A 15,858-nucleotide genomic window follows, 5' to 3' on the forward strand; every position below is an offset into this window, starting at 1 on the left:
TACACCAACCAACTCATGATACTTTGAAATTGTTGTTCTTATCACCATCACAACAATATTAGGAATAAGTATTTGTGGTCACTCAACTCATATTTGTATTTATTCTATCCCTTTAAAAAATAGGGATGATCCATTTTAACATGGCTTTCAGACTTGTTGATACGGTACAGAGTTTATTTACCTACCAACATCCACAGACTCGTTTCATGTAAAACTTCTATTACGGAGTCTTAAATATTGGATCTGGAAGGTTGTTGTGAAAAATAATCTAGACGTCTAATTTAAGATACGATGTCAATTTAACATATTCGAGTCAATCTGTTTCGTATCACTGTATCTCTCTTGATATTACATCAATTAAGAGATGCGATAAAATGATGATCATGTTATGACTCTTACTACGGTTACCAGAATTAATTTTAATGATTTATTTTATTATTCATATTATACCTGTACATGATGTGGCAGACAATATAAATTGTTTGTGATTTAATTGAGTCACTTTAAACATTTTAGTATAGGATTTAGACTGTGGGTTTTGCTGTTAAGCCGAGTAATTAAAAACCACTTGAGAACTTGTTAAGGATTTATTTGTTACTACATGACAACAAAGTTCCATGTAAGTTTTGTGTCTATGTCTAAAAAAATTAAATTTAATTTGAACCTCTGGCTTTGGTCGAACGATCGTAACTGTTCGACGGGATATGATTAACCTTTAAAGAATATCTGTGTTGGTAGAACACTGCTTTCTAAGAAATTCGGCTTTATCGAGGCTCGAACTCGCACAGAATTGCCCAAACCAAAGGGAGGACTCCGTCGCGTACTTAAATAATAAATGCCGCGTTTGGGCATCAGAGGCTCTCCGCCCATGTAAACGTCGGCCGTGCATTCGTTTGACCCCGTTTCGCGACATGTACAATTGTGGTGCTTCACACACGATGCTGGCACCGCTTGCATCGCCCCAAACAGTTTTGGTTTGCGCACAGACTCAGCGAAAAAATACAAGGCTGCAAAGTGATCGCAAGCAAAATCAAATTCGGCTGCCGTTGCATTTGGACAATGTGGCTGGCCTTGACCCCAATTGGGAAAGAACGATGCATGACTGAGTTCAATGCTCGGATTGCCCAAATGTGTTGTATCTGTGTGTATGCTCTCGACATAGGCGGCGTCGTCGGGGGCCAAACGAAAATCTGCTGGCAAGCCGAGTTGTGCAAGGCCAGCTGGGTCTAATGCCACTATTGCACCAATTTGCTGTGGTTTCAATAGTTTGCCCGTTAAACCCGATATGTGACCACCAGCGCTGTGCCCAATTAAGTAAATGTTGCTCCACTCAATGCCGGTTTCCTTCTGCAAAAAACGAATAAATTTGCCGACATGGGCGGCAATTTCGGAAAATTGTTGCGATATGCGTGGATAGCTAATGTCATGTGAAATATCACTCCAATCCACAAGAATGACGTTAAATTTTCCCCTGGACAAATAGGCATCTTTGATGGCGGCATTTGAACAAGAGGTGCTTTTGCCAGCCCAACCATGGATTGATACTCTGAAACACATCCGCAAATATTACTCTCGGTATTTTGGGTGTTGATTGGACAAAACCTACCTTAGTGGCCATTTGGGATTGAAGTGTGAGCGTCGCAATGCCTTAACATCCCCTGTGCGAAGAATATGCCGTTCATTGGGATTCAGCGATGTGTACAGGTCATAGTGCATTTGTTGACTTGCCAAGTATCGAAGACGGGGATTGAGTAATGCTCTTACCTCATTACGTAGCATATCCTGAACGACACTGAATATAGAAATGTCACATTGACCGGGACGATAGGAGAGACTTACACCAGCATTTGAACCTGTGAAACATTGGGAAGCGGAAACTCTAAGATTTTTTTTCTTATTTTAATCACCTTAAATCTTAACTGACCACTCAAATACCATAAGATTTGGAACAACACAATTCTCCAATTGAAAATACTCATGGTTTTTGCTACGATTTCCAAATGCTGCTTTTTCCTAATTTGTTACTTGGTGGCTTGTCGTGCGGCAGGGCAAACTAACAACCAATACGTTACGCGTACCGACAACAAATGCGGTTGGTTCTAAAGGCTTCCCATTAGTTAAAAGAACATGACTGAGATTTATTCAACAACTCGTTTGAATCTCACACAGCACGTATGAGCAATGTGGCGGTCCACTGAACCGACTCGATCGCTGCAGTTTTTTTTTTTTTTGACTGCTGGACAGCCAATCGACAACCATTAAGCAGTGGCAAGAGAGATCGTTGACGCATTGCAACCAATGGAGAAAAGAAACACACATTGGAACATACATAGTCGTATGTATAATTTTGAGTATGATTCTACGGCATGTCCCACAACCTTAAAACTAGCCGAAGTCTTCTACTGACATGATGTAGATACTGATTTGCAACTTCTGCGAACATGGCGATAGTTTAGAATCAATCCACGTTTTTATGCATGTGTTTGAAATCTGGCAATGATTGTTGCGATAACGCTGTGTGATGAGGGGCTGGTCGTATAAATGTCATTGCATTCTGTAGAGGTCGTTATGCGGCAATTAAATCACACTTTTACAGTTGTTGCCAGCAGTTTCTGGAAACAATTGCCTGATGAATAGTAGTCAACACTACTCATTGTGTTATGTGGTCTTAAGAATGGCGTTAAGTTGCATACGAATTGCAAAAATCATCTCGGCCATTATCAGAACTGCGCTTGTAATTGGCGAAAGAACAAACAATCAGGCGGCTACTGGTTTTTCAGGTCGCAGTTGCCAACAGCATTGTTTATAATTTGTTAACATTTCACAACGGGACAGAACTAGAAACGAGGCAAGCAGAAAAAGGGCATTCCTGATTAAAATGAGCATCTTAGTCATACTGTAGCAAAACGTATATCCTAAACATAATTGCTGGGAAACGTGTTGCGTGAACACACACACACAGTTATGGCAAAAATAATAGTACCAGAAAAAATAGAACATTGCCCGTGCTATATGAATGATTTATAAAAAAGATTGGCTGTATGGTCCCATTGTTCTCGAAGATTCAAATATTTCCTAATAATATAACCTAACACAAAATATATTTGTATGTGTTTTCATAGACAATTGCTTAGAGATTTGTGTTTATATTTGCTTCCTTTTTATGAGCCAAAACGATTGCTTTCTTAGATCTAATTTAAGGCGGCATTTTGTATTCTGTCATCGTGTGTGATATAAAATAACTTATTTATTTAAGTCTTTGGAATGAAGTTTTCATACTAGCTACGATATAATACTATATTATGAATAAAAACTCTAAATATCATTTAAATTAACCAAGTAATAAAATACGGTTGAAAATCCATTTTTGTGAAATAAAAACTTTATATCCGACAAGTATAGTTTTTTAAAGATTTCGAAAAGCGTCTCTAGCTGCGTGGGTGGCACAAGTGTTAATTGTCTGAATTAACGGTAACCAGTTGTTTTGATATCAAGTAAGTAAGCTAAATGGGTAAATGCAACTTGCTTGATTAAATGACTCATTACGTTAATAATATTTTCTTGAGAAAATATACTCCTTTACATCAACTTTCCGTCTTTTTAATCATATCTGAGCAATTTTATATATATTTTTTGATTAACATAACATTCGCTATAATAATATTTACCGGTAAAATATTCAGGTGAAATGTTTCTGGTTATTAGCGAAATGCCTTTCTAAGCATAGAATCCCTTTTCAACAGAAAAAATGTGAATAGTAAAAAGTCATGCAAATAAACGGGAAAATACGTTCATAGTCTAAAAACTGCTGACTGGACAAGAAAGAAGTTGTATATTGTCTTCAGGGACATATACACAAATTAATTTCGAAACTATTCTGTGGTACCAAAAAAATCGCAAAAATTTATCTTTTCCATATAATATATACAAAAATGACAGAAAAGTAGCCATTTCGGAGGACACACTGCGTACGTTCCTGGTCAGCTCACAATTCAATTACATTTCTATGAAAAACGTGTCTTTCTTCATGGATTTAATTTTGATCGTGCCCAACCTTTAAGAACCCCATTTTAAGTATTGCGGACATAAAAAGTACTACGTTAACATCGCTGCTAACATTTTACGCCCTTCCATATCTGACAAATGTAGCTACAACCAAATGTGCTAATAACAACCTTCATGGGGATTGTATCCATGTCTGGGAAGTTACGAACAAAATTCCCTTTTTATAGACATTCCTGCCACGCCGTATTGCATGTGTAACCTTGAAGGGCCTTGAATTGAATTATTGTCGCTCCTTACTTTGGAATATGTTCAATTTGCCAGTGTCAATCTCAACACACAGCACCTTTATTATTTCGATTACACATGCGGTGAAGAATCTCCTGCAACGTTCATGACGAACATCTTCAATTACAATAACTTGACCAGGGGCTTAGTTGCAATACCACTTTCACTATCGAATTTTTATTACAAAAACATAATAAAAGTATATAAACACACATGAACTGTGGGTCGTTCCTTGCTTCGGCGGCTGGTTACGGTGTCACAGACAATGAAATTGCCATGTGAAGAGCGGCAGATTATTTTCAAGTTTTTTTTTTTTATTTCTTTTTCTGTTTAGTTTGGAAATAGGTGATCATTGTTGGTGTATGAGTGATTTCTTCTATAACTGGAAACGAGCGTACGCATCCCAAGATATAATTGAATTAGATGTAGTAGGGGTTTCGTCTCTAATGAAGTGTAATACGGAATAAACTTAAGTTATGTTTGCACATCAGTTTAACTTCTTCGAACGGTTTCTCCCAATACAAAATACATACATTGGTCCTTGGTGATACATTTTGTGTCGACATACCCGTTGTACTATTAAAATTTAAATACTAAAGCCGTTTACTTCCCTTAGGTGTATACACGCAGGCCATTCTATTTTTTAGTGGAGTAATATGACAATGTTTATTAAGGAGTAAGACAGAGAAGACCATGATTTCGGAAAGAGCCACCAAACTTCATAAGTTCCCTTGTTTTTTTTTTTTTGGATAATCTCCCCAGGAGGAGATATAAAATAAAAGAGTAATACAATTTTGGGTATAAAATTGTTTAACAAATACTAAGGCAACTGACGAGGATTGGCCTTTTCGAAAGCATGGTCTTCCTTGCCTTACCTCTTGGTTAACATTGACATTTTTTCTATGATTATTAAATTCGTTATGTAAACTGAATTTTCTAACTACATGTTCCGATTCTTTGAACAGCTACCCCATATTGAACAAACTTAAGTGATTTAATTTGAAAATTAATTAATAGAGACCATGGAGTATTTTATTTATGTGATATATTTTTGCAATAACTGAAAAGGTACTGTAAATGTAGAGATGTTCATAATGGGGATAATATTCTTATATATTTTAAACAAATGGATGGCAAAACAATAATACGTCCGTAGGGAAAACTTCTTTAACGCTAGGCTAAGCGGTGATATTTTTGATGTTGGCAAAGAACCATGCCCCAATGTGCATGCACCTACATATGTATACGTGTATGTGAAAGGTGGTTATTGTAATACTCTCTTCCATTTGCGGTCTTATTGTTGCTGTTCGCTCAATAGCTAACTGACGTCACAGCCAGGCAGATGATGCTGCTGCTGTGCGAAAGACCAGCGTGGAAGTTTTGCACTTTTTTCATGGTCAAGTTCATGTGCATCATGTTCGTACAACAATGACTATTCGGCTGATGGGGAATGTTGTCCATGCCAGAGGAGGGAAAAAACGGTGGTACAAATGATAATTTAATACGTTTGCCCTATGGAATTACTATTTTGCCACTGCCGGCCAGAATCTAGTCTAGCGACTGGTCGCTAGTCAGTCAGCCAACCATCGCAGATCTGTCATATTGTTGGTGCAGTGTTGTAATGTCTTGCCGTGAACATGGATTATCAACTTCATCCTCAAGTGGAGAAATAAATATCGAAACACAACAATAAACCGCGCGCGACAGGATCGACCGGTTTTTATACTTTGTTTGAAGCGTTTATAATCGATGTACATAATCGCATCAAATAAAATCATCGGGTTTGAAGGTGCAACATGTTTGTCATCATCCTTGGAAGATCGGCACTTGAATATGACTCTGAGTGTGTTGCATGGCCAGTATGACTATGTCAATTTGCTGTTGCAGGTGTGTTCACATCGAAATGTTGCTCAGGAAATGTGGCGTTTGTTGCTGCTGCTCTGTGGTTTGGCAAGTGTTTATTTCTTTGGTAAAAACGTACGTACGTACACCCACAAAATATGCATACACACGCACTCCCTGATTGTATTAAAGAAAGACAATTGTTTTAAAGGGCCGACATCCACAATCTGAAACGTTTGTGTACAGTGGTTTTAAAATATGTATTGCTGTAATATTTATCAAATAGATTTTAGTTTTGAAAATATCAACGACTATTCGTATTTATATGCGTTTTATCTAACTATACACAGACTTCCTGTCGTAAAGAAGTTTAAAAATCAATTAAACACTAAAACCCGGAAATTGTTATTGGACTTTGAATATGTATGGGATCCATATTCAAATCTGGATCGATTTTAAATAAAATCTTGCATTTATTATTTCATTCTATATAATATGTGTTGCGTCAGATACTAAATATCGATACCAGGTGCATAGCTAAAATGTGGAATCGTGTAGAATATGCTTGCGTAATTTCCAATTGCATTGCGATGAAAACATAATTTTCCTCAATATTGGCTGCGATATATTGTATTCTTAGCATAACATATAATGTGCAGATTTTTGAGTTCAGTGGAATCTCGAACGGATTTATCATTTTAAATTCTTTTGAACAACAGTTTTTACAACATTTGGATGCATTGAAGGAAATATTTCTCATTCAATAGATAATTTAATAAAGCATTTATCGGAAACTATCTACTATGAATTTTTCGTCTTTTAGTGATTAATTTAGTCACCAAAAGCAGTTTTCCATACGAACTTAAAGAAATTTAGCACTGCTCATTCTATACCAAAAATATTCTACATAATTTGGAAAACAATTCACATCTGAAAATTGAATAAATCTGGCCATGCATTTTTCTTGGCTAAAAAAATTAGAATTTGAAAAAAAAAAAACAGTACGTAATTAAATATCATTTGTACTACCAAATTAGTCTCAATTGGTATACGAGTCCAGGGAAAAACTGTACTTCTTGATATACGCTTAATCATTCAATTTTATTCCACACACCGCTGAAGATTATGCATCCCTCCAACCACTATCTAATTGTAACATACAGATATGCAGCAATGGTCTTCAGTGGGCTTCAATACGAGTTAAAAGCATTCCTGTGCCACCCAATCTCAATTGAGTGATAATAGCCGCACCATCCAATCCAACCGCTTTGACCACCTCTTGGCCTTTGCTTTGTAATGTGAGGCCGATTGAATGCCGCTGATCGACAATTAAATGCACATTGTTAGTGCCGTTCCATTCCTCGGTATGGGACGCATAGCTAGGCTGCGCCATCAGACTAACTCCAATTCGATCGCGAATGAATGAATGAAAATAAAAGTTCAAGAGACATGGCCATTTAGCGATGATCACTGGCAATTACACTGTCTGCCAATTTGTAATGTGATGTTGTCTGTGTCCAGTTAAGCACCGACAGACATTCAGACGACAGATCTTACGAAGCTGCAAAGGTTCACTTTCATTTTCAATCGGAACTGGTTTGAATATTGCCCAAGTCTTGCAATGCGAAAATAGCTTACTAAAGAACTGTCCTTTGGCTTTTAACTAAAAGCCTAAAAAGGACGTTCCTTCGTTGCTTTATCTAAACAACAACACCAAATACAATAAAAACAATCAATTACATGTATGGCGACCATATAAATTCCGACACTATTTGTGGGCCAAGTAGTTGGCTCGGCTAGCCACTGACCCATGCCATAGAAGGCCGGCGTTCGTACATATGATTTATTATCACTAATTCTCTTTTAAAGCGGTGAAATTTTCAATTTCCCATTCTGCTGGTAGCAGGTGACTTGCGTTCCATGCTGGTGCTTGCAACACCGAAAGAAGGTTATTTGGACTTAATTTTTTTGACATTAGTGTGGCAATTTATGGCAGTGACTTGGCGTTTTTAACTAAGGCGATTAATGTGATCGTTTGTCTGTCTGGCTCCCAAAAAGTAATGCAATAGTACGTGTTAATCGTGGTCATTTCTATGCTGTACTCGTGTACAATAGGTAACTAAACACGGTTCCTGCCCCAGAGTAATGTCTTATGTAAATAGATTCTGTAGCACATTTGGGTACATTTAGTACCCTACATCGCATATAATGAGACCCTACAACAAAGGGCATATTTTATATATTGCCACGCTGCCCGTCACAAAAATATATATATTCATATTGGCCATTGAATGCGTGTGCCGACATAAGAACAGTTTACTTTTGAGATCGGATGGAACTAACATATGGGCGTTATGTCTTTATCCGAATAGATCTCCCCAAAATGTAGTGGAGTGCATCGAATTCGAAGAAAATGAAATGATATGGGAGGTATATCTAAATCTAGCTTCTAGGACGGATGTCCAAATGAATCCCAAATCGGCCGGAGATATATTTGGGAGCTACATCCAAATCTGAACCTATTTCAACTAATGTCAATTGGAGTTCAAGGCGGATAATTTGTTTACAAAACTAAATTGTGTGTACCGTTTTTCGATACTCGTAGTAGGCATTTAAAACGGCTTGTTTTGATAAAGGTGTTGGCGCTTTGAACCCGCGCACTTCTAGCGTAAATTACAATTAGCCGCATAACATTCAGTCGATACCACCATCGCGTAGCTGGGTTACCTTAGCCGGGCATTTGTATGCAGCAAGTGTTGTACGTGTTTACATCAACCGACGACAATGGTAGTAATGGTTGTTGTTGTAGTGGCGGTAGCGATGTTTGCGGTGAGGGCAACAACAACGGCAAAACTTTCGCTGCATTCTCATTCGCATGTGCTGGTTGGTGGCCAGCAAGCAACATGTTCGATGTCATACCGACAGCGAAAACAACAAAACACTGCGTTGCTTAACATTTTGCTCGCCCCATGCTTCGAACCGCCACTGTGGAATTGAGGAATAATTCCGTGTATCGGCAACAGTTGTGCGCATGCGCACTGCAACCCATTGAAGCTTCCAATCAGTCTGACAAAAGACGCGATTGCCGAACATTGATTAAAAAATATTTACGCGAGTTTAACAAACGGAAAACAGGCAAAATAAAATATTGTTTAGCTTGAAATGGAAAGTGTGCTTCTCGGATTGGAGGCCTGAGCGTGTTGAAATAAAACGATTAAAAACATAGTGAGGGAAATAAAGAGTGATTTCAAGCGAAGCGTTATTTAAGTAGGCCGAACATTTTATTGTGAAAAGAATGCGAGTTCGTTTTAATTGACTGTCCGCCCAGAGAGAATGGATAAATTTTATGTGAAACCGAAAAGAGGGCTTAAGGCGGCCCAAACCCCTGGCGGAAGTTTGGTGGCTACATCACGAAAATCGCCGGACGTAAATCCTGCCACCGTGTCTAGTAGACCCACTGGTGTTGGGAAGTTTTATTCCAAAATCAGACACACCATCGAGGACAATTTAACGCCAAAGATAAGCGGAAAACTGTACAAGGCTGGAAAGCATTCCAAGTCCATGACCGCTTTGAGTTCTTTGGACTCATCGATGGGCAAATACACATTGACGAATAAAAATTCGCAGCCATTGGAAACGAAGGCGGAAGCAAAGGAGTTCCGTGCTAAAGCTGCCAAAACGGTGTCATTGTCGACGACATCACCCAGCGATAACACACCCAGCATTTCCAGTTATTTTGCCCAGAGACCCTCCTCCTATGTAGAGAGCGATGAGGACGAAACACAGTTAAGCTTGAATTTGGTCAAAACTTCGTTGGAAGACGAAATATTTGAGGAGCTGGAGAAGGTGGCCCACGATGAAAGCAAATTGAATGCAGTTCTAAAGACCTTTGATAAAATTGTGTTCGATTACAACGACCCCCTTCTGCAAGCCACGTCGAGCGATAAGGTTCTAGATGAAAAAAAACCGCTGGAAGACACATTAAATATTGGCTTAACGACTGCGGAAGAACCTATGCAAACACTGACCAACCCCACCCCTGACAAAGCGAGTAGCGATAAGACATCCACAAATGAGGAATTACCCGGACCGCAGCCGCCGAATCCGAATCCGAAACAGACAGATTGTCGCCATCACACCGACACCCAGAAGCTACAAAAATCTTCATCATGCCTCTCGCTAACGCGTCGCAAATTGTATCAGTCGCCCGATTCGCCTTGTCTGCGACAAATGCAACACAATTTCATTCAACAGCAAAAACGAAAGTCAACGTCTGTGTGGGAATTGACCAATTCGACAAAGATTCCAATCCTCAAGACACTGCCGCTACAGAAGAGAAGCAAAAGTTTTAGTTATTTAAATACGAGTTCGCCGTTCCATTCCGGAGAGGAGACCAGCGCAATTGGATCCGCAAAGTCCGCCAAGGCGGCGACGGCGGAACAGGAAGATAGTGGTCTTAAAACGTCAGCAGTAACCAAACGTATGAACCGAACGGCCAAGTACGTCAATGTGAGGCCTTCAGTCAGAAGCAGTGATACCTCCTTAAATGGCACGGCTGTTCGAGTGGGGAAGGATACACAGGCAAAAAGAGGTACAGGTGAACAAAATTCTGCCGTACCCAAAAGAACGAACTCCAATTCAAGTTTGTCGACGAGAAAAAATATATCGGCCGGGTCATCAGCAGCACCCATCACTCCGCCCAGACGTAGCCGGACAAGCGATGAGCTTTTGGATAAGTGCTTGGAAAAGGGTCAACAGATACTACGTAAAGTAGAATCGCTGAACACCCAGCAACGGCCCAAATGCTCGGCCGTCAGCAGCAACAACAAATCTGTGGTGCGCATTAAGTCGTCCGGTGGCGGTAAAAACTCTACGTTGAGGCGTAAAAGGTTCCAGCCCAAGCTTAACTATGCCAACGAAGATAAGATTTCGCCACCCTCATTGGAATCCTGCAAAATAATACCGCCCGATTTTACGGCCAACGCCAACAAGCATGCCGAACTTCTGGTGAATGTCGTCCAAGTCAGCAGCGCCCTACGTCCGTTGCCTCAGCGCCAGGTATCCACCGACAGTGGCATTGCCACCGTGAGCGCCATAAATTATTTGGATTCTGTGCCGTCCCCACTGTCACTGAAGACCAAGGAAATTGAATCGTCCTGTTCCGATTCTGATGATTCTGGCCATATTTCAAACGAGAATATGGAAGTTACCAATAATCATCAGCCATCGAATGCTTCCTCCATTACAAGTCTTAACGACGATTCAGCTGTAGTGGGCAAGGACGATGGCGATGGCGACTACACGGTTGGCGGAGACTCGCCACGGCAGTTGCTAATTACAACGAATCAGCGTGTGTGCACCACTTGCCGCATTGCCCAAGTCGAATCGGTTCAAGTCATTCGGACACATGTTGAAATATTTCCTAACTTCACCAAAGAGGTAACTATCCGGCTACAATAGTCGTCTGTGGGTGGCAAGGAATGGAATGGAGTGGAGTGGTAGTTTGTTAGTTTCAATTTGGACATGCAATATTTTGGTTTTTATTTATTTTTTATTTTTAATGTAATTTATTGTTGTTGTCTTCAATTGGTCGTATTGTTATAGAATGTATTACACAAACGCTCGTATATATGCACCTTAAAAAACTAAGTATGTATGTATGTATTTCGTTCAGTATTTCATATTTGTTTGTTTATAATTTGTATATTTTATCGCACATTTGTGTACATATAAATATTTTTTTTACTTTAATATATGTATTTATTTGTTATACAAAAAATTAAAAAAAATGAAAAAAAAAAAAAATGAAAATTGTATGTGATTCTTTTTTGGTGGCTTACTTACAGTTTCCGCTTAAATTATATGTCCCTATCGTCCAACTTTATATCACCCATCCATTCTCAAACTTATATGAGTTCCTTATGTCCTATATTGCTTTCCTTTTTATCATTGCTTTGGTTTGGTTTTGGCTTTTTCCATCCCCTCCGATTCTAGGATATAATTCCCGATATACACTCTTGTGGCTATTGTGGTGTTAGGAGGAACATTTTTTAAATAAGTATTTGTATATTTTTTTAATTTTTAACAAACATGAAATAACGGAAAGAACGATAGGAATATACAGATCTTTAGTTCATCTAGTTCCTTTTTTCATCCACCAGTGAACGATTCATACGTTGTGTACATATACCAACACAAGGCAACAGAACAATGAAAGAGAAAGTTCCAATGAACCACATCCAATCGGAGCGATAAAACAAACTAAATTTGTTTTACAGTCGGGTCCGCCCGACTATTTCTCTTTCCTAGGCAGTTTTCCATGCAATTTTTGTGGGAGCACTGTGTAAAGCTGCAAATAACGTTAAGCGTACTTAAAGTTCATTGAAATGCCAAAACTTTCGGTTCCAAACTATTTAATTCTCCAGTATATGGAGACTATAAAAATCGGATCAAAATTATGATTTTTCTCCTGTTTGAATACAGCCTTCCCAAAAAACAGGCATGCCTTCGTCATCAAAAGGAAAACATTCTGTGGAAATCCAAAAAAAAAAAAAAAAAAAACATGACACCAGGCAAATAACTACGATCAGGAGTTTATTACAATTGGTAATCCGAGTTGTGGTCAAGACAGATTTTGAATATTTAAAATTTGGCAGCAGTCAAAACACTGACTATTATTACATTACTTATTTCACGAAAAACATATGAAAATGTGCATCGTGAATACCGCGATGGAAGACTTCAATCGAAGCAGAGATGTATTGGTAACGTTAACCGCTTATTCAAATAAATTAAGAATCTGACAGGCTCTCAGGCCATAAAAGTGGATCTAACATAGAAAGAGGTATATTTTTACTCCATCGTCAATTCTTTGTGATTTCTTTGTTTTGGTCTCCAAATTGCCTACAAATCTCCTTTACCGTTCTCGTCTGAAGAATGGGAAAAATAATCTTATTTTCAATTTCAGTTGTTGTTTCTATTTTTACCTACGGTTATTTCAAACTTTCGGGCAATCCGTCATCCTGGATGTTCTTCTCGATACTCATAAACGTCAAGAAGACTATAAAATGTTACAATGCCCCCTCAGTTTTTGTCGATTATATTTCTTGTTGTTACAAAAGTGAAAACCAACCCAAATGCATCGTATCGTATTGATTTCATTCATTCGGGTGAAATTCTGCAGAATATTATCGTCGTGAATTTCTTCTTAAGTTTCGTTGAGGAGCCCCCTTTTTTTGTTATACTTATATGTACCCATTGTCAAACCCATTAGCAATTCAATTATAAATCGAAAGGAATTATCGTAAGGAAATTACATTGTAATTGAAATTATTTGATACAGGAAGGGGGGGAAGGGGGTCTTTTGTCTTGGCGAAAATTACCGTCCGTGATGGTGCGAATTGAAATGAATTTCAACACAAATCACGCACTCTAATTTCACAAATACAAAAAAAGCAGCTGCTGAGCACACCTGCAAGTCACCACTGACTGGCAATGTGACGCTTTACCTATTCCACGAGTGGTGATTGACAGTAGCAATCTGGTGTTGTTGCAGTATTGCCGTCCGATAGTCGGCTGTGGTGTACGTGATGACCCCAGGAGTGAATTGAATATTCGCCGCCGTGCATTGTGCCATCTTTCTAGGTGTGGTGGCATGGACTCATGCCAATTCAACAAAACCCCAACGACCGATCGACCAACCATCCGCCACATTGCCATTCGACTGTCATATTATTGCTGCTGCTTGCAAGCAAAGGTATTTGGGAATGACGATCCATTTCATGGCAAGCATTTGAACGATCACTCCTCACTCCGGCGACAATAATTATGCCACGCACGTCTTCATAAAAGTATGGAAAGTGTTTATTTGTTATAATAAATGTCGAATAAATGAAAGTAAAGCGAAAATGGAAATGAGAAACGGAGCGAATTTTGGTGCCACCAAAAATGTGCCAACATTTCGTAATGCATGGTCCCCCTCCCTAAAGCGAAGGAAATTTCAGTTTATTACATTTTCAAACATATCAACATGTACAAAAATTATATTAGTCAAATTATTTGTATTAGATAATAAAGCTCCAAATTATTAGCATTACACAAGTATGACAAAGTACATGGGAGTTTAACATTTCCAAAAAAAGGTTCAACTTAAATAACAAAAGAATCGACTTTCGAATAGCTACCAACATCTGTAATCGTGTCTAATATTCAATGTTAATGCCAAATCTTGGACATGAAATGAAAAAATTGTGATTTATTTCTCGAATAAACTGCCTGAAAGGGTCTGGAGTGCGAGGATCTTTGGCATTGAATGTTAGTCATGTGGATCGATATTTTTGGCATAACATTTTAGACACAGTCCATTAGCTTTATCAGTCGATTAAAATGGAAACAAAGTACCATTGACAATTCCTTCAACTCCACACCATCAACGCTGATTGAGATATGAGCTTTGAAAGAGAAGCATGCTTTGTGTGGACAATTAAAAATGTTTTGTATTCAATAATAATAACCTTTTTAATTCATGTGATGTGAATAGTACCAGGAAGATAAGTCTCGTGTGCTTATTTTGCATCTTTATATTCTCGTTAGCAAGCAACAAGCAAATAGAGTGTCCGCTTGTAAAAATAGTCTCCATGATTTGTGATATGTTTTGGAGGAGTGCTTGGCATTAAGTGGCACCTGCAGTCGTGTCAAATTGAATTAAAAAATTAAACCACATTCAGATTACATCTCTATTATATTTACGCACTTTAATTGGCTATCAACATAGAACTGATGTATTATTTAACAACTTGATATGAAAAAGCTTCAGTCTAAGGACGATTTTCATTTAATGAAAAAACAACGTACCTAGAGGAAAATGGAAACTAAAGGGAATTCGATATATTGGTGGGTAATCAATGAAGAAATCGAATTTTCTTCATCTTCGTGGTTACCTTCCACCATATGAATTTGTCTTTCAGTTTACAACACTTTTAAATATCCGTCGGCAATAGTTTCCAGCTTTTTTTTTTAGATTTAGTTTGACATTAGGGTACAGTTTATCCTCACAAAAAATTGTCTATGTGGGTCCAATGTTTGCTGTAGCCCCATATAAGGTGAATCATAATTTTTTCTTCGCAGAAAAAGTGTACAAATTCCAATACCATTCTATGGACTTGTGGTTTTTCAAATTCTACTGAGTATATTTTGAGCCAAAATTTATTGTTTCACAAAGGCGATCAACCATAGTATTTTGCAAACTCCAACAAACACAACACATGTCCTTGACGATACTTACTTTTTGTGTCTGTCTGTCGGTCAAGTTTTATCCAATTCAAAAGTCACACAAAATTATCCGGCGATCCTCTTTCTTAAACTACCAGAATGAGAGCTGTTTCTTTTTTATTCTAATGGGACCTACTCGACTAATTTTCCTCATCGAAATTAAGGTTGATCAATGTGATCCCAGGGATGCCCTTGTTGTCCTTAAACAGTCACACTGGCTGTGACTAACAGTGCAATTGCAATAAATTTGGCGATATTGAGCTAAAACGCAAATCACCAATTTTCCTTTATTTACAGATTCTTTTCCGTTCCGGCGTTTTAAGTGAACTCGAAGCTAAACGTGACGAATTACTATCAGATCGCATCATACAGCTGCAGGCCTATTGCCGTGGCTATCTAGCGCGCAGAGCAATGGCACAACGGAGAGTTCAGGTGAGTCTTGTCAAAAATCGATTT

General features: G+C 38.4%; 3 protein-coding genes across 12 annotated transcripts in view; 2 read left to right on the forward strand and 1 right to left on the reverse strand.

Moving 5' to 3' along the window:
* LOC101900158 (unconventional myosin-XVIIIa) overlaps nt 1–15,858 on the forward strand; it is a 52,933-nt gene that overhangs the window by 21,448 nt on the left and 15,627 nt on the right. For all 9 annotated transcript variants that reach the window (XM_059118011.1, XM_059118015.1, XM_059118014.1 and 6 more), the window contains one exon: nt 15,700–15,834. In XM_059118011.1, the coding sequence (XP_058973994.1) occupies nt 15,700–15,834 (135 nt within the window). The remainder of the gene's footprint in view (nt 1–15,699; nt 15,835–15,858) is intronic.
* LOC101899983 (pancreatic triacylglycerol lipase) lies at nt 457–15,718 on the reverse strand. 2 transcript variants are annotated; one of them, XM_020037815.2, is made up of 3 exons: nt 15,416–15,718; nt 1,607–1,853; nt 457–1,546 (listed from the first exon to the last, which is right to left on the reverse strand). In XM_020037815.2, the coding sequence occupies exons 2-3, from the start codon at nt 1,777–1,779 to the stop codon at nt 709–711; spliced, it is 1,011 nt and encodes a 336-aa protein (XP_019893374.2). In that variant the 5' UTR covers nt 1,780–1,853; nt 15,416–15,718; the 3' UTR covers nt 457–708. The 2 variants fall into 2 exon arrangements, with proteins under 2 accessions (XP_019893374.2, XP_005186513.2); XM_005186456.4 differs by lacking the exon at nt 15,416–15,718 and adding an exon at nt 1,925–3,087.
* Nucleotides 8,666–11,931, forward strand: LOC101900437 (uncharacterized). The gene has a single exon (XM_005186459.4). The coding sequence runs from the start codon at nt 9,466–9,468 to the stop codon at nt 11,590–11,592; it is 2,127 nt and encodes a 708-aa protein (XP_005186516.2). The 5' UTR covers nt 8,666–9,465; the 3' UTR covers nt 11,593–11,931.

This window comes from Musca domestica, unplaced genomic scaffold (assembly GCF_030504385.1).
Source record: "Musca domestica strain aabys unplaced genomic scaffold, Musca_domestica.polishedcontigs.V.1.1 12, whole genome shotgun sequence".
In the NCBI taxonomy this organism is placed as follows: domain Eukaryota; kingdom Metazoa; phylum Arthropoda; class Insecta; order Diptera; family Muscidae; genus Musca; species Musca domestica.

Coding starts and splice junctions, on each gene's coding strand:
- LOC101899983 (XM_005186456.4), bottom strand. CDS start 1,979: ATGAGTATTTTCAATTGGAGAATTGTGTTGTTCCAAATCTTATGGTAT. Junction 1,854..1,924: donor AATCTTATGGTATTTGAGTG/GTCAGTTAAGAT, acceptor AATGTTTCACAG/GTTCAAATGCTGGTGTAAGT. Junction 1,547..1,606: donor AATCCCAAATGGCCACTAAG/GTAGGTTTTGTC, acceptor GATGTGTTTCAG/AGTATCAATCCATGGTTGGG.
- LOC101900437 (XM_005186459.4), top strand. CDS start 9,466: ATGGATAAATTTTATGTGAAACCGAAAAGAGGGCTTAAGGCGGCCCAA.